Source organism: Macrobrachium rosenbergii, chromosome 54, assembly GCF_040412425.1.
Source record: "Macrobrachium rosenbergii isolate ZJJX-2024 chromosome 54, ASM4041242v1, whole genome shotgun sequence".
Taxonomy (NCBI): domain Eukaryota; kingdom Metazoa; phylum Arthropoda; class Malacostraca; order Decapoda; family Palaemonidae; genus Macrobrachium; species Macrobrachium rosenbergii.
Genome location: NC_089794.1, coordinates 52,010,108 through 52,030,107, shown reverse-complemented (window position 1 = coordinate 52,030,107; position 20,000 = coordinate 52,010,108). Strand labels below are relative to the sequence as shown.

At 36.9% G+C, this 20,000-nt stretch overlaps 1 protein-coding gene across 1 annotated transcript in view; it reads right to left on the bottom strand.

Annotated features, from left to right (window-relative positions):
* Positions 1-531: 531 nt before the first annotated feature.
* Positions 532-20,000, bottom strand: part of LOC136834675 (orexin receptor type 2-like) — a 417,498-nt gene continuing 398,029 nt past the window's right edge. Inside the window, exon 3 of the mRNA XM_067097263.1 lies at positions 532-813. Coding sequence (XP_066953364.1) covers positions 532-813 — 282 coding nt within the window. The remainder of the gene's footprint in view (positions 814-20,000) is intronic.

Sequence of the window (20,000 nt, the reverse complement as noted above, 5' to 3'; positions counted from 1 at the left end):
CGAGTTCCCATTCCAGTGAGTCATTAATGAGAGAACACTCCAATCCCGAGTAATCGACAGCGAATTATCGACAGAGGAAAGTAAATACTACAGATAGATTGAAAATTGCTTCCTCGTCTCATGCGTACGCTTTCTCTCGCACATAAACATTACTTTATGTGTACTTGTTAAATACTGTGCATAATTATATGTCGGCATACTAAATATTTATATACATATATATGCACATACACATACCAAAAGAAACGAGATTAACACAGAAATAAAGACAAGAATGGAAGAAATAATATTCATATTACCGGTGGACAGCAACGCCAAGAAAACTGCAATTACGGGCAGTCAAACCTCATCCGCCCCGCTTCTGTGATAAAACCATCTTTACTTCCTTTTACACTTGACCCAGCCTTCATAAAACCATCTTTACCTCGTTTCACACTTACCCAGCCTATCCTTCTTCTTCGATCCGATGCCACTGCGTTTAATACCCTATAAATAAACATACATCCCTTCAAACATACACATGGCATTAGATTAGAACAAGATCTGAGCGAGGCTGAAATGTGTTGTCTTGTACTCACTCTGAACGAAGCCGTCCAGCTTGCAGACGACGGCCGGCAGGACATAGTTGGGATGCGACAGATGACGCACGATATGCACCCACATGCAAACCAGGGTCACCAGGAGATCTGCCGCCGCTAAATTGACCAAATACTGGTTGATGCTGGTGCGCATGTGCGCGTTGTAATACACAACCAGGATTACGAGCAGGTTGCCAGACAGCGACACGAGGAACACCAAGACGTAGGCTGCCATCTGTCGGGGAAGAAAGATTAAATGACCTCGGTGACATTTCGCTTCAAGTTTTGTAACATGGCACTACATCTTATAATGGACTTTGGAAGTTCAATATGTAAAATGAACAGTGCAGAAACAAAGCAACAAATAAGTACGTACATACATACACAGATATATGTATATATATATATAAACATATACACATATATATATATATATATATATATATATATATATATATATATATATATATATATATATATATATATATATATATATATATATATATATATATATATTATATATATATATATATATATATATATATATATATATATATATATATATATATATATATATATATATATATATATATATATATATATATATATATATATATATAGAGATAGAGAGAGAGAGAGAGAGAGAGAGAGAGAGATATATATATATATAGAGAGCACACTTTTGGCAATTTTGCACATCATTACACATAAAGTCAAGCTCGTAACAGACAAAACCAAAAGGTGAGAATTTGTTTTAAATTAGCAAGAAGAAATATAACTGAATTTACATCTGATTTAAAATTGATAATCAATTTATATGGAACAGTTAATGCCATCTTGAATTAAATTAACAATGGAAGAAAATATTAAGTTTTGAATGATTAACAGCTCATCCGATTTATGTGGCTAAGAAAATTGATAGCAAATCAATTGTGGAATAAATTACAAGGAGAAATGAATTTCATCATGAAATAAATTCCTCTAATTCATTTAAAGATGATCAAGTGAGTAATAGTTTTAGAAAATGAAGAGCATTGGGTTAACGAGAGTCCTTGGAAGCCACCAAATTCATGCATGAAAGTTATCACTTCCAGGAATCTGGTGATTCAAACATCAGTTTAGCTGACTCTTCTCAAGGGCAGGTGGGAAAATGATGGGCTTATCTTTCCTGATTTTTCGAACTTTTCAAGCGACCTGGAATAGCAGCTTTCCCTTGCCTCATTTGATCAGAGAGCCCCAATGTCGTGTCTGCTCACAAGAAGTGGTACGTGGAACTGCGATCCTATCTACCATAATCAAATGTTTCCTTTTTCCTATTAAAATACCTTCAAGTATACACTACTCATGCACAAAAGGTAGGGATAGTAATATGTATTTCGTCCTCAAGACTGAAAACCTGCTCATTAATTGGAGCACTCACACGATAAGTACGGGAAACGAGTAATTATGGTACAGAGTTCAGTCTGACCAATTTGATTCTTTTTCGTAACTCAGATCTTAGATCTTAGGTCTTTCGGTGGCGCCAACAATGAGCAGATTTGATTTCTTTTTCGTAACTCAGATCTTGTTTGCGCCAACAATGCGTCGTGTGTTTATGTTTAAGGATCCTCGTTCATTTGATGTATAAAAAGTTTCACAGTAGACCTCAGGAGCTTCCCCTTAATGAGTTGACTACATACAGTTCATGTGCAATCAGAAACCATTTTACAGTGTGTTATTTCGTCTTCATGCTTAACCTTCTGTTGCCTACAAGGTTGTATTGTGCTTACCAACCATTATCTGGTTAATTATCTATACACCTCAGTAATGTAATTTTACTTCAAGTTTACAATTTAGTTTTATTTTACAATACAGCATTTCATTTATTTGAATCAATTATTCCAGCGGTGTTCATGTTTCGCTTTCAGCGGTTTCGTTTTAAAAATTCATGATGATACTTCAGAAGCGCTGTTTGTTCAAAATATTTGTGAACTTTCGTTTTGGATATTCTGTTCAATTGGAATTAGAAAATGGTTATTGTATTATTGTCATGCAAGGTATTCTGAATTTTAAGCACCCGTATTGTCGTCAATGCAATTATTTATTTGTGGATGATTTATCTGGATCCAGACTTTCCTTCATTGTGTTTCCTGTTCGTAATCATGATGTACAGCAGTTTTGATTTATGATATACCATTTGCAGAATAATTATTGCCTTACCATTTTTTTTTTTTACAAATGGTTCTATTTCCAATTTCATCAACTACCAAATATCCAAGGATATTTTTTTGGTTCACGATGGATACAGATACAACCGCTGATAATTTCAGCTGTAAATGTTAGAAGGCTGCTTCCCCGAAGTTACTTATATTGTTATCTCTTGATAAGTTAGTTAGTTAGTTAGTTACATAGTTAGGATTAAGGCAGCCACCTGCTGGCACGGGCTCTTCCTTTTAGAGCAACTCCTGTAAATTCTTAAGGGAGTTTCTTTATTTCTTATAATGAAGATCACAGCGTTAAAGTATTCATCAAACTGGTATCATATACGAACACAAAACTACTACTACTACTACTATTATTATTATTATTATTATTATTATTATTATTATTATTATTATTATTATTATTATTATTATTATTATTATTTTATTTCATTCAAAAGAATGGGTGACTGGATGCTGTTGAGTATATATTGCAATTTCTTAATCTCATAATGAGTTTCTTTGAAACCCGAGGTAAATTATATAACAGCTGTCCAAAGTTCATTCATTCCTTAACGTTTCAGTAGTGCTCGCTACCACTTACTGAAAGGCGAATGAAGCCAGGGGTACAATTGTGCCATATTTATACCTGCAGCGGGTATAAATATGGCATAATTATATCCCTGGTTTTATTTGCCAAGCGAGTATAAGTACAGTGTAATTGTACCCCTAGCTTCATTTGCCTTTCTGTAAATGGTACAGAGTACTACCGAAACGTTACGGAATAAATGAACTTGGGACAGTTGTTATCAAATTTACCTGCTGCTACAAAGAAACTCATTCGTGAGATTGAGAAACTGTAATATAAACTAAGTGGCATCCAGACGGCCATTCTTTTTAACGTTTGAGTGAGGGTCTTCTTCCGAGATATTACTATTATTTTTATCATTATTACTATAAGTAACAATACTACAACATCAATAACTTGCAAGGCAAGCCTCCGCATGAAAAAATATACCTGTATGTGAAAAGCACAAAATGAGATGAAAATATCAAACAAATAACGGTAAATCCAAAAACAAAAACATACACAAATAAAAAACAGCACAGCTAAGCAGACCTTCACTACTTATACTGAAGGGTATTATAACAATCGACTTTATTTGCCCTCTTCCACTACTGAACACATGCCTAACAATAAACACTCGCTTTGGAGCCTGACTGTTGTCTCTTATCAAGGTCCTTAACTGCATTACCTGACCAATGTTTTATTACTCTACCTGACTCTATCGCTTATGCTCATAACAACACATTTGATTGGGCAGCATGGTGTAGCGCTTGGTTTGCACTTGCTAGATCTGGCTTAAAGCCCACCAGTCCAGGCACCTGATGGGGACAAGAGAGGTTTAGGGGCTAGCAACCGCATCCCCAAATCTTCCTGATAAACCGAAAGACTGCTGTTTCTAGTGCCATCTCCTATGGTGCGTGGTCAAGTGGACCCAGCCTTGCTTTTCCTTTGGTTCTCCAGTAGGAGTTCCAAGTTCAGTTCTGGGAAGCAGAAGGCGACCATTTCCAGAAGCTTATTTTGTGCCTCTGTAGCCCTAAGTAGTAATCTTGGTGGTTAGTAAATGTGGAGTATGGTTACTAAGACAGAAAAGGGCATGGGGCTAGCAACCTCATCCCAAGTTACTTTGTGAGAACTGTTAGGTTGACCCCTCTGGAGCCACTGCTTCATCAGGAAAGGCGCATATATGAGGACTAAATCATTAAACATCACAAAACAATTGTCGGAACATCGAAATTCCAAGTGGGGTATTACTGCCATTTCGACGTTACATAATTATTCACTAGCTGAGTTTAATTAAATAAAGGCCAAAGCATTTTAAGCCACAAGCACATTAGAAAAAGATCCGCCCAGCTACATACAATCATTAAGAACCAGCCTTATACTGACCTCCATTACAACACCAACATCCCTTCCATTTCAGAATCTGTTTAACCAGTTTCACAACTCGAATCTCCGATAAAAAAAAAATCAACCTGTCTATAGACAGTGTTTAGCAATATCCATCCAGACTCTTTTGGAGAGTCCGTATTGACATAATTTTTCATCCTTTCATCCCAAAACCCCGTTTACCCTTAACGCTCGCAGATCACGTATAAAATCAACGTTAGTGTTGATCAATAATCCTCTCTATTCCCATCTCGCTATTTATGATACCTATTCTCTAGTTCTAGTACATTCAGTCCGTTTACCCAACTTCACAGATGTGTAGATCAGGTATAAAATCATACTGTTTCTCACCGTTCTTCATTTATCCCTCCATATCTTTTCGAGATGCCTTCTATTTACAAAACCACGTCTCCTTTCTTTCCAAAATTTGTAAAACCAACTTAGCAGTTTGTAGATCAGACACAGCATTTAATTAAAGCTACGTCACTCCTGCTATTCTACTAAGTACAAAAACGTACTTTTTTGTAATAGTGGAAATCATCCTCTTCACCAGGATTTCAATTACGACATATTGATTTTGTTTTTCTTTTGTGTGCTAAACAACCTTTTTCTGATCTGTTGTTTTTCCCTTAACCATTCACCCAATGATTGAGTAGCATGTCAGCAAGCTAAAAACTGCATCACTCTATTCAGGCACTTTTGATTATCGTGACGCTCAACTGTTTCGTAACCTTCCTCATACAGTCCATACCTACAGTATATATTCACGGCCCGAAACCGTCAACAGCGATTAGGCATATTTGCAATATGACACAATAATACAGATGAGAGAGAGTGAGATAGATATACAAGTGACAATGCTGAATACACCATCACTTAAATGCCCCAGGAAAATATGCTGGTAAAAAATTGGGCTTTACCATAACGACGACGAACGCGTATTGAAAATAAATCTCCACTAATGACTCTTCTTTTCAGATTTTCGCCTTGCACAAATGCTCCATCCTCATAGACTTTTGCCAAAAATAGGAAAAACAGACGAATCATTCGAGTGTCTATTTCAGCGCGGTATTCGATCAAAGGTCTTCAAAACGTCACATTTGGAATTTAGTCTTCCGGCTGCACTCGACGCCGATTCTGACTCGCATTTGTATTCATCAGTTACTGGGACAGGAACAAGTTTCGAAGGCTTTTTCAGCCTCTCGCCGAGTGGTTTCTGATACGGGTTTTGAAAAGCTTTGCTTACTCGGCCCCGAAATGAACTAATCCTTGGTAATTCTGTAGAGAGAGAGAGAGAGAGAGAGAGAGAGAGAGAGAGAGAGAGAGAGAGAGAGAGAGCATTTTAATACTCATTTCATTTTATTTTCCTTCCTACTTCCCACGCTAAATCCTAGTAATTTGGCTTGGTCCTCTCCCCTCAGCCCAGTCCCTATATCCCACCCCACCAAGCATCCTATCCACATCCTCAATCTCTTCATTACATTGCTGGTTGCTCTGATTAACTAGTCAAAATGTTCATCCCCTTCACTCTCACCCCGCCCCCTTTTCTCTCTCTCTCTCTCTCTCTCTCTCTCTCTCTCTCTCTCTCTCTCTCTCTCTCTCTCTCTCTCTCCAGTGAGGCTCTTAAAGGCACTTCGTTTGATGTCGTAATGAACATAACATCCGACAGATCTGGAGATTAACGAGAAACTTAAGCCTCAGGAAATCGCTGCCGCCTGTCTTTTGCCGCTCTTCGGGGGATTAAGCCGAGTGGATGAAAACCGAGGGAAAAGGCTGTCACGAAAAGGAAAAATACATGAGGTGATAATAAACTCAGAGGCCAATAATGGCAGCCACAAAAGATACACACTCACACATATACGTTTATGCTTAAAACTCACAGTAGATGCACGTGACTTCAGTATATAAGCGAATACCACAGGAAAATGACAGGCAGGAGTTCAGTACCAAGCGCTTTCTCGTGTTTATTCACAAAAAAATCTTCCGGCAGATCCTGTGATACACGAGAAAGCGCTTATATACTGTCACATATAAGCATATGCATATGTGTGTGTATGTGTGTGTGTGTCACGTCAGTCACTGATCTGATTCTATTGCAGTAGCACTAAGTGTCTCTGATCACTACAGTACTGTTTCTCAATGAAGACGAACACTTGATTTTATAGTTTCCTCTTCTTAGGCTTGGGGAAATCACTAAAATCATCTCGTACTAAAACGGCAGTCAACAGGTTCTTATCACTCTGTGAGCTGTGATAATCACCAAATGGCCGTTCATGGTGTTTGTGGCCTAATATATTCAGCTACTAACTATTTCATATACAAAGGAAAAAAATAGGATATTGAGCCTTTGAATTTGGATATGCGTACATGTGATACATATGAGAAAAATGTAGAATGTCAGATGCTATGGAACTATGGAAAACCAAATTTGAAAGATAATGAGTGTGAAAATGGGAAAAACGGCGTGGCAGAGACCGTCAGTCAAGGAAGAATGTACTTCTTGTGTCAAAGACAGCGGGGAAATGTAAATCAGTGAGAATCTACAAGTTTTTGGATTTTGTGACTGAAATTAGGCGTAGAGATACCTCAGTAGCAAATGCATTACCCCACGATAGGTAAAGTGAGAAAGCACAGATTGTATATGAGACAGGTGGAATCTATGCCTTTTTGGGTGAAAGATAGAATAAAGGTTCCTGCTGGGTGATCTGAATATTGAAGTAGCTGAGATGACATGGTTGGTAGGGTTAAATCGCCCAGAGTGAATAGGAATTGGGGGATTCTTACTGGATTATATTCTAAAAAGTGCTTTGTAGTTAGAAGTGACTGTTTCAACAAAAAAACTAAATAAATAAATAAAATAAAAAAAGTTCACTGTACAGTATACTTGGAAGGGTATGAACTGCGATGAAAAGAAATTCATATATTACATATTGAAAAACAAGAGAAAGTGACTGATGTAAAGAGGAGGAGAGGTGTAGCATAAGGTATATCAGAGCACTGAGTTTAAGAAATAAAGGGGAAAGTCATAAAACTGGAGAAGCAGGTTTTAGAATTCCGATATGATTGCGCTTGAGCAAGTCTGACGAGAGATGACAGTAGGGTATGGGAAGGTCGATGAAGAATGGACAAGGGTTAATGACACAGAAATGGTGAGAGAACTGAAAAGGTGAAAGACCTGAGTGTCCAGAAGTGCATGCAACAAGAAAGAAGGAAGAATAGACGTATGTAAAGGAAACTAAAATAAGAGGTTTGGGGAAGGAAAAAATGTGCTTAGTGAACTACAATTGGATGAAAGAGGGGCACTTGTGCCGAGTTATAAACGGAAAGGATACAGAACTGGAAACTCTGAAGTAAATAGAAAACTAAAAGTTGATGAAATGGCTGGGCAAATCTGAGTGACTGCTTTTGAATAACTGTTTGTTTTTTACTGGAGAAAGGTAGGAAGTACATTTAGAGTTATCAAAATGGATTAATAATAAAGGGCGCAAGTGAAGAAACACTGACTAAAGTGAATGAAGTTGTGAGTTAAATAAGATGTTGAACGCATATGATCGAAAAGGGGCAAAATTGATTGTTTAAAGTAAGTGGGTATTGTTAACCTGGGAACAGTTGTGGAAGTGAATACTGAGACTGTGGGGAGAACTTGCAGGAAGTTTAAGTTACGAAAGAAAATTAAATCTTTCAGCAAATTCTGACAGAGGAACCCAAAGTTTATCATGCATGAACTTTGAAAAGATACGTCTCAGTCTCAAAAGTGGGATTGATTACCAAAGTAAATTTTAAGATAGTGACACAAAAATGGCATATGGTCTTAAAAAAAAACCTTAAAGGGGAAATATAATCTAAGATTATTTGACTTTCATGCTGCTGACACTGTCATCCATACATAGAATCTCCTTGAATGTTAAATTATTTTCGTTAGTTGATAGATGATGGCACAAACAATAGAGAGATTTCTAAAAAAAAAAAAAAAAAAAATCAAGACACTTCATCACTGGATACTATTCCTTAACTTAAATAGGATGGAACGTTTATAATATCGGAACTTACCTTCAGTATTTCTCTGCAGGTGAGGTGATGGGGATCAGGTTTCCTTCCGATATGTATATTCACATTTCTGAAATCCATCTCCCGGTGGTCAGAGGGGCAGGTGGTGTTGCTCCCGAAGATGGGGTTGCTGCTCATGTTGCCTGCGTTGAGAGAAGAAGGGAATTTCATCCAGAGAAAACAGATCAAAGAATGACCAGAGGCAAAGACAAGGAGGAAATGGATTACTGTTGGGGCAAGTAATAAATATCACAGTCATATGAAATGAAGGTGAAGAGTTCTGGGGCTGATCATCTCAGCTTTCGTTTGAATGACCGAGTATTTTTTGAGTTCCAAAACAATGAAAGGCAAATGAAAAATTTAGAAAACTCTAGATTTAGGCAGTCGCAGGATTTAACGATATGGCATTGTTGAGCAAACATTTACATACTCCTTTTCATCGTAGCCTTCTCTAGGAAAATTGTATGAGGTAAATTAATTTGACGGTGAATATGAGGGTCATAAACACCTACCTAGGGAAAGAGAGAGAGAGAGAGAGAGAGAGAGAGAGAGAGAGAGAGAGAGAGACCGCCGCTGATGATGACTGACGACTAAATGTATGGGGAAATATCAACGATAACGAAAAAAAATAAATGATAATGTAGGAGGTGAAACCTATAAGCTCTAATCAAAGATGCAGAGAGAGAGAGAGAGAGAGAGAGAGTTTGTGCACAGAGACACGGTTCATCAATACGGCTCACCAGCCACTCAGAGACTATGTTATACATGAAAGCTACTTTTCCGTTCGCAACTTGCTAAAAAAATCCCACCTATTCCAGCCATACATATAGAAGCACTGATAAGGTCTAATTCCCATAAATGAAGCAGTTGCCTGATGTGTAAAGCCATCATCATCACAATTAACGCTTTTTATCAGTCTTTTTCATTCCTCCGTAGTTTCTGGAGTGGGAGAAAAAAAAAATGCCGAGGATATTGGAGTAATGCAAGAAAAATAATGAAAAAAACATCAAAGAAAATTTATACAAAGTCCAGTAACAACTGCCCACCTTTACCTTTAAATGGGTGTATGACCTTTAGATTTGTGAGATTTGCACTACATGTCTTAGTTGTGTATATATTATTCGTTACTATTTTATGTTTACGTCTTTAAACAGACAAACGTAATTAGAAATTACCCAATATGTTGAGTGAATAACTGAATTTTTTTATCTCCAATTATTTAATGGATACTCTGGCAACTTTTACTTTTCTACATAGGATTTTCTCAAATCAATGCGTATTTAATTTTTTTATAATAACATCTTTGCAATAATAATAATAATAATAATAATAATAATAATAATAATAATAATAATAATAATAATAATAATAATAATAATAATAATCCGGTATAATTGCTTTATAACAAAAAAATTTTTGATCTTCACAATATCTTTCCAGTTCAAATGCTCACTGTTATTGGAATGGAATGGTATATAAAATTAAGGTCAAAGGCCAAGTACTGGGAACTATGGGGTCATTCAGCGCTGAAAGGAAATCGAGAGTAAAAAGGTTTTAAAGGTGTAACAGGAGGAAAACCTTGCAGTTGCACCATGAATCAATCGTTAGGAGAGGATGGAAACTATGATGGAAGAAAGAGAATATGAAAGGAGGTGCAGTAAAAGGAATGAAAAGGGGTTGCACTTAGGGGCCACAGGGATGCTGTAGAGAACCTAAAGTAATGCCTACAGCGCACTGCGTGAGGTGCACTGACGGCACTACTTCCCTATGAGGTCTCTGGTATTCCCCTGCCAACTCTTCTGTCTTCTGTCTTACTTCTCCGTCTGCATCCTACCATACACCTCCCTGTTATAATTGTCACAGTCTTCCATATTATCCTCATCATAATACATCGAACTATCATTTCTCTCGACTTTTCCTTCGTAGCATTCCCTCAACCGAACATACCTTGCACACCATGGCCAGTCATCCACTCACACTTTCACCGCTCCATCATTGCATCTCACTCGACATCCCATTAACTCGAGCTTTCAAGACCCGTCGTGAGGACTCCCTCGCTAGAGAAGTAATTAGCCGGAATCCTTATCATTCCTTAACGCTCCCTTCAGAAAATCTTCGTCTTCCGGCTTTCAATTTCTCAAAGAAATTAGCTCTTGTGTAAATCAAGAAGCTGGGCGTCTCATTCTCGGGATTCCTGGTTGATGTTCACAGTCTAATAAAGCACTGTGAAAAAGGACACGAACGAGTAACAACAACAGGTACCCGAAGGTTAATAAACCGAACTATTATAGTAAGAGAGTGAGAGAATAAGGATACGAGAAGTAAATTTTAAAAATTATCATAAAACAAAAACAAAAACAATCAGGAACAACTACATACGCGGAAAATTGGGTTGTAAAGAACAAAAAATGTTTCCTTTTTCCGCCTCTCCCTCTCTCTCTCTCTCTCTCACACACACACACACACACACACACTCACACACACGCACCCTGAAATACACACACACTAGACTTAGGAGAACAGAAATAGCATTAAAGAAATGGTAAGGAGATCCCCAAAACCCACGGGATGGAAAGTAAACATTCCACAATCTGAAAGGGTCTCAGACGTATATCCAGACGCCTATTCAATGCAAAATCACGTTCCCTGGAAAAAAAAAAAAACAACTATTAGAGCTTTAAAAACGAAGGTATTATGGGCTCAAACATAACGTTCACGTAGAATTTATACAAGGTGGCTACTCTAGGTAACTGTGAACGCGATCTTTTAGTGTTTTAAATTCCTGAGATAATCACATGTAAATTTACATAAAAGGAAAAAGGAAGTATTGGCGAGTGTAAAATCAAAGATTATAAAAAAAAAGAAAAACCAGGTATTGATAGTATCTTAGCTGGGTTTATTTGAATTGTAGGGATATTATTAGACAAGTTTTTTTATGTAGTTTTTATATATCAGCTTAAGTCAACTGGAGTAGCAATTTAATTCACAAGAAAAGAAAAAATGATGAAATGTAGAGCAATAGTTCTTCTTGTGTTGATTATAAAGTTATTTCTAAGATTCTGAGTAACAGAATGATGAAGGTAATTGACAAAATCATTTCCAATAAATGCTTCAGTGTCGTAACAAAGAGATCAATCATCCACGTGTAATTTACTTGTTTGAGGCATCATACATCATGAAAATCTGAGAAACCTGTACTGTACCTTTAGAGTGGTACTATTTCTGGTATTGCCGGTGACTTTCCATTGTGGTAGCCCACAGTTCAAGGCCGGCTTGGGTCTGACAGATTTACACAAACACACCACCTTACTGTCCCTGTGAGTTTACGCATGTGCAGAAAGACTATACGTGAGATGTACAGTATGTCCGGTCTCTAAAGTACTGTGCTAAGTACTGTAAAGGACTTGTGCTTAATGTAAAAAAAAGAAAAAGGTTTGATGCTAAACAATGTGAATGTTATTCTTATTAATGACGAACGTCAGTTCTTAGTTATTCATCAAGGAACAGATTAAACTCATTAAACAGGCAAGCATTTGTCTTTTCGGCTGACATACATAATAGGGTTAGAAGAGAAAATCAATACTAACCTCGGAAACATAAGTAAAAACAAACTGCCCTTGCCTTGAATTTTTATGAGTAAAATCTACAGAAAAGTACTTTACGAGTATACCTTAAGATATTTAATCCAGATTTATTTTGACTGAGCTGAAAATATTAACAGCTACATCCCATATATTCGAGATTGAACAGGGCTGGCCATTGTAAAAATTATCAAAATGGAAGAATTAGACTTATTTAACGTGGCTAGTAATCCAGTACACTATTGTATTATACATTCATTTTTCCATAGCACACTTTGGACCTAAATGCTAGCTTATTGTGTCTTATATGAATCCGAGCCACATTAATAATATAAGGGACTATAACGAGAAATGAATTTGTTCCTAGAAATCACCAGAAATAAATTCCTCTAGAATTCTTGACTGGCTCGCCAAACCATTTCACGGGAAGGGTTCGAACGCGGACCTACTTTATCATAATTAGAGTGCTATTGTATTAAGAATACCGACAACTAGCAGAACATTATAGAGACATAGATTCTGGTAAACCAGCGAAGAACATTTAATCTATGAAAGAAAATATAGCCTATATCTTATATTGTTGGCATTTATAAAAAAATGTTTTCACATAATTATTAAAAAGAAATGTCACATATCATCATAAAGCCATACAAAAAAGGAAGCCTGTTGTTAGACATCCCTTGCAAACACTATTGAAACCTGACAGATGTTAACAAACTTTCCATCTCTGTAACGAGAAGAATACTGTTGAACTTTGATCTTTTAGGCAAATACATCATCAGAAAGGATTATTCTTGAGAGGAGCAAAAGTTTGTTGGAAGATGTGTTATCCGACTTTTTGGGATTGTTATCAGTTAAACGTAACATGTAAAGCAACATTACGAGACAAAATACTGATACCAAATGAAATGCCAGTGAATCTAAAGGACAATTATACATCTTAAAATTTGAAAAAGAGGAGAAGATAAAGAAACCGAACGATTCAGGAGAGGAGAGTCACAGAAAGACGCCATGGAATGAGCTGGGATCTTATATGGCTAACTATGACGGAGCCAGTCGCTTCGTTTGCACTTCAAATGCACAAGAGCCAGGAGGTCTGGATGCTCAAGAGAGACACGGCAAAGCTATATTTATTTGTAGTTACTTGAAACTGCAATTGTTGGAATCTGATGTATATGTGCTGACGTACTGTTATTGCAAAATAAATTAGGTTACATGGAATTATAAGCAGTGATAAGAAAATTATTCTTGCAATATTTATGGATTTGTCGGTTATAAATATTGCAATATGTGCGTAGGCAGTGTAAGAAAATTTTATTTACTGTCAGAATTTTCCAGTAATGAATAGCAAATAATTTGTAAAAGTTTCCTCTAACATGAAATCCACCTGTGGTGGAATGTCCTTCTGTTTGACTGCTCAAGGCAGAATTGCCTCCTCTAAGACATTTTACCGGACAGTACCAAAAGAAAGAAAAAACAAATGGTGTACCATGGATACGACTGATTCCTCACGTTACTTTCACTGTTGGAAAGAAGCCGCCCTTTATAGGTTTTAATTTTTTCAGACTAAGAAATTATTCAACTGTGTACTCATCTGGGCTAAAGAGTAATAGGGTTTGTATGACCCACAATGAAACAGTTTTCATACGATTTACTTCGAAGTTCTTGAGTTACGTACACTGAACATTCCATTTGTAATCATACTTGGTACTCACACAGTAACACTGACAATTTAATTTATAAAAATTTTCGTGAAAACCTGTTTTAGAACAACGAATTATAATTAAAAATTCTATAGAAAATGTATTTGGTAAGATGGAAAATGTGTCAAGTAAATATGTGACAAATATAAAGTAAAAAAATGTAAGTGATACGATGAAGAAAACCAGGCAAAAGATGTCAAAGCATCTCGTACAAAGAGAATATTACTTATTATGTAAATCATCATCTTGAGCACATAAAAATATATATAGGGATGTCAACAGAAAATCAAACAATATTTGTCGTTAGTGAGGAGACCACTCACAAAGGAGAGCCCAACTTTTGACACAAAGAAACCACAAAACAGAAACAGTACATTCGGAAATGTCACAAAGACGCCTTCGCTCATGGCCGTCATAATGGGGTTGGAACTCTCGAGAAAAGAAGACTGATTCTGCTGTCATTTAAATATCAGCTGTTCAAGTAAAATAGCTTTTAGGAGGGCATGTGTCTTTCTGTTGCTTGAGACTTGTGCGCGGTTCCGAATCCCGCTCTGTCTATAAGAAAACTTAGCGTCTCATATTCACTTTGACTTCTTTGATGAGACCATAAAATCATAGACTAATGGTGTCTGTTCCAAGGTAAACTCAACATCCCACCGTCCAGGTAGAATTTTGGGCCACTTATCCGCAATTCTTTCATGTGTTAGGCTACTTCAGAGGATATATGTCAAACGTAATATGTAATAAAACTGGTAACGGTCGTGATACGAAGTTTATTATGTATGCACCTTGCATGTAAACGCAATGTTAATACTGTGCTTGGCTATCTAATCATTAATCCATTAAGATTAAAGTAAAGTATATCATCCCTAAAAATCAGATCTGCAGTTTGCATGTCTTCGAATATACTACACTAGATGAAGTGGTAAGGTATACCATGAATATTAAGCATTTTGTTATTATTTTCCCATGCCATTTCTTCTTTCAGTCTTTGCAACCGATAACATTTCAAGCCACATTTTTCTACTTTTGTCATATTACCAGTGAAACCAGGAACTGCATATTCCACAAAATGATGGTCCAATATCTCATTTCAAACTGAACGGGCAACGAGATTCTCCCTTATAAATATCACTTAAAGTCCCGAAATGGTAGAGTGCATTCTGCGGTTGTCGTTTACATTTTTTTATAATATAACGTTACTGGTAGATTTTAGTTTGGTTTTAGGCGTATTCTCCTATTACAGTACGTTTGAAGGTGAGTTTCGGAATCGATTTACCGTTCCTAAAGTCTCTCTCGTTTACTTATTTTATATATTCGGTTAAGTTTTCATCCAAGTCTCTTCGTTGTTTTATAGTTTGTATTATTATTATTATTATTATTATTATTATTATTATTATTATTATTATTATTATTATTATTATTATTATTATTATTATTCAGAACATAACCCCTATTCAAATAGAAGAAGCTCCCAGATGCCACTGACTAGAAATTCAGGCTTCCAAAGAACATGGTGTCCATTTGAAAGAAGTAACAGAAGGGAAGGGAGCGGGAAATACAGAAAGAAGAGGTCAGGTATTAGAAAAGAAAAAAAAATTGACAAATTAATATAAAAACAGATAAAAATATGAGTAAATTATTAAAATACAAGGAAATCTGATTTAGGGTAGTAATGTGTTTCATCTCCGCTTGAAGCTTTGAATTTCCAAAAGCACAAAATCCTCAGGAAGACTGTTCCTAAGTCCAACTGTGTGAGGTAAGGAGGAATAAGGACCTCTGGAACTGAGAAGTTCGACAGCGAGGCACAATTACTGCATCCCGATGTTGCTGTTCAACGAATCTGGTTGACTCGGCAGGAAAAGAGGATCAGGGATCAGTTATGAAAGTGAAAGATCTCTGATAAAATACAGCCTATGAAAAACTGGCAAACAAGAGATCATCCGTCGATATTCCAAGTCATACCTGTATCGTCAAAGAGTCCGCTGCGACGCAAGGTTATATACAGAAATCATTATAATTATATTTCTCAGGACTTGGGAGGAAATTTCGTAAAATTTTCAAGAAAAGTTAGAAATGGACTTTTGACCATTCTCTCAGAGTTTTGTTGTTATGTGGATCAGGACTAGGCCACTAACTTACAGTAATTTTTTTTCTTTATTTTTTTCTTTTGAAAAGGTTGATCTAAAAGGAAAACTGTTCAGCCTTCTATGAGAACACACACAGAACCAAAGTTCTACACTATTTGCTTTGTATATGTAGATTGGTAGACAGGTCCCGTTACATGTTTGTGAGTACATGATTTCTGTCTGAGGGAGAAAGGTCTACAGTCTTTAGAATTTGAGACATGAGAAGTGGGATATGTTCATTTCTAACAAGATTTTTACACCATCGTGATGGTATTACAAAGGGTAACCTTACGTAATCGAGCTGCTGCTTATGGTTTAATAGCCTTTTCGTGTGTTAGATTTATTTGATACAAAATTAAGGAAATGGTCATGATAAAACTGTTTTTAAGTCCTAAACTGACTTGCAAACTGCCCTAACTTATTGACGCACGGCGTGGAATCGATGACCTGGCTTGAATTTGCATATGAAAACCTCATTTCAACTTTCTGGTCCAAAGCTAAATTTATAAGAGGAAATGATGCGTCATATTCCCTTTCACTTTTTTTTTCGTTGAAGAGAAGACAATTTACCAACTTCCTATTCTGTGGAGCTCTAACTACTGACGCCCATTCGAGGAGCTACTGATTACCAGCTGCTCTTATCGAGCTAGTCAGGAAACCCTGTCAACATTGGTCTCTATTTTTTTTATTTACTAAATTCTACACAATTTTCTTTCGCTATCCTCAACTCTTTTATTCTCCTGGATATCAAAACGCTGGTATCCTGACAGCTATACAACTCGTCCCATTCCCTACTGTAGGAGTTGGATGATAACTACAAATTACAATGGCCTGGTTTTAGGAACCTCTGACAGCCATATGGCTGACACCAACGCGCTTCCTTGAGAAGTCTGTGATTCCCTGATTATGCTTCCCTTTGGTGATGCGATGCAGGCACGCGCTTCCTTCTCTTGAGAAATACTTATGCACAGCCCTCTCTTAGAAGGAAATGGGCGAGAGGTCCTAGGGGTCTGCAAGATGGTTCCTCGGAGAAAGATACATAAGAAAATAGATCCTTTGCCTTCTGAGTTGTCTGTCTGGGAAGGTTTTCACGAATATTTAAAAATGAAATATGTGACATAACTTGAGAATAAAATGATACATTCTCTCTCTCTCTCTCTCTCTCTCTCTCTCTCTCTCTCTCTCTCTCTCTCTCTCTCTCTCTCTCTCTCTTCTACAGACTTAGGACACGGTACTAACTTCCATCCTAACCATTATACTTGAATATTTGATATCTGTAGTCATTAAAAACTGCACTCTTACGAGTTTACCTCATACGGCAAAATAGCTAAAAAAAAAAAAAAATTAACATCTACAATAAAAATAATCGAAATAAATTTTTAATAGTTAGGGTCATAATACAAATGGATGAAAATTTTCCGTTTTGTGTTACTAGGAGAGAGAGAGAGAGAGAGAGAGAGAGAGAGAGAGAGAGAGAGAGAGACAGACAGACAGACAGACAGACAGACAGACAGACAGACAGACAGAGAGAGAGAGAGTTGTCCATAATCAAAATGACCCGTACGAGAAATGTGAACATCCATGATGCAGGGCTAGCAACCTCATGAAAAAATAAGAGAAAAATCAATGCTCATAAGATTGAAAGAGGTTCCCCAGAGGCAGAACAAGTCAACAAAATCGAGTTTGGACAATAATTTTAGGTGATGATGAAAGAACTCAGCCTATATATAATATGCATCTCGGGGAAAAAAGATAATTTCTTAATGCCCATGGTCTCTTTAAATCTTTTTTTATGGGTTCTTTTCTTATGAGTCTTTGGTTTCCAAGTCTTTTGCTTTATATTTTAAGAGAGAGAGAGAGAGAGAGAGAGAGAGAGAGAGAGAGAGAGAGAGGAGAGAGAGAGAGAGAGAGTGAGATTCCTTAGGTGGTTAGCAGTTACTGATTTATTTGTTCTTCCAATTTGTAATGAACAGACTTTCAAAAAATACCACTACAGTTACCAATTAGGATTCCTTTAGGGATGTAAGACTATCATTAGAATAATTACAAATTATTAAGAAAAATTAACGATGCATAACATGAAAAATAAACAACCAACAGACTATAATAACCTAAGGATGAATTTTTTCCCGAGTTCCGAGTAACACTGAAATTTGTAAGATTGAAATTAAGTGTGATTAATGATCCAGGCTGATCGATAATTAGGGCAATAAATCAGGCAGAGTTAGAGCACCTAGGATGGAAAGTTAGCCACAAAAGCGTGACTGATTAAGCTGCTCTTATATTTCATTTCCGTTAACTGATGTTCAGTAGCGAATCTTGTGATTACCCTTCTCTTGCTTTTGGGAGGACGGAGTGAGAATCTATTTTCCCTCTTTTATGGCTCTGAGAAGATAATATTTTCTGCCAGGTATTTTCGACAGAGACGATTTCATTCCTTACATATGCGTCTTCTTTTAGAGAGAGAGAGAGAGAGAGAGAGAGAGAGAGAGATCGCCGGAGTTAGCACATTCAAGGTTTTTTTTGTATGGCCATGCATGAAATGGAAGCAGGCAATTATCATATTCAGCAAAATCAAATATCAGATTGTTTTTATTTATGAGAGGTTGGCGTGATGGAGGAGGAGGAGAGGAGGAGGAGGAGGAGGAGGAGGAGGAGGAGGAGGAGGAGGAGGAGGAGGATACTAGTGGCAAGTGGAACTACCAAGGAATCAAACATCCTTTGTCTCAAAGCAAAGAAAATATTCTTTTGTGACGCTACATCTCTGTAGACAAACCAGGATTGAACCCACGCACGCAGGAACCCAAAACTGGGGAAATGGACCTAGTTTCTGAAAAAGTTATTCCACTTGAGCAGCTAATATGAAATGACATACCAGCAGCAATCTTCCATTCACGGGAGTTCTTCCTCAATGAGAGTGGCTTTGTTTTTAAGACAATTTTCTTTTTTCCATGGTTTATTTTATTTTCCTAAATTATTTCTGTGCCTATCCTTTCTTAGATATTGTTTCCTCTTTCCATTTTCCTATCATTTTCCTTCGCTTTATCCTCGTCCTATTTTATTTCGACACCAGTCCTCCATTACATTTATTTCCCTCTCCTATGTGCCCATTATTTCGCTTTGTCTCTGTACCTAACTCCATTTTGGTCTTCCCTTTCCATAAGAAACCTAAGAGTCGAGAGAATTTCTCCGATCTCCCTTTCATCAGGCCTCAATCTCAGTTTCGTATATTAGTTACACTGGCCCTCCTTGGCTCGTCTGTTTGTTTCTCCAACTGTTATTCCAGATTCCCTTCTTTATATTCCCATTTGGACCCTTCCTCCAAACCTTTCCTCTGGTGAGAGGACGTCATTCCAAAAACTTTATTCCAGTTTCATTCTATTTTAGAACATCGTTCAGATTCCTGTCCCTCGACGCCACCGCCTCGCCTCAGAGTTATTCTTTAACATCTGACACGATGCTCGAGTGAAGGGAAATATTCTCGACAGAAGCCTCTCATAATTCGGTTTATTAATATTAAACATCAACTTTCACAGGTGGTTTACTACAGAATAAGTTTTTTTAAGATGTTAACTTTGTCAAATATCTGAGTACATAAGAGCTCTCTCTCTCTCTCTCTCTCTCTAACAGCTCTAACCATACCCGGCCAAAAAAAAAAAAAAATGCAGGAATAAAGGTCTTTCTGAAAGGAAACATTTATCGACAGTAACCTTTATCCATAAAGGGAACGCGAAAATTACCACAAAAAACTACTCGGTCTTTTGAATGGACTAATGTGTCGCTGTCGGTTTTCCATACGGAAAAATATATATTGCCTTTCCTAATTAA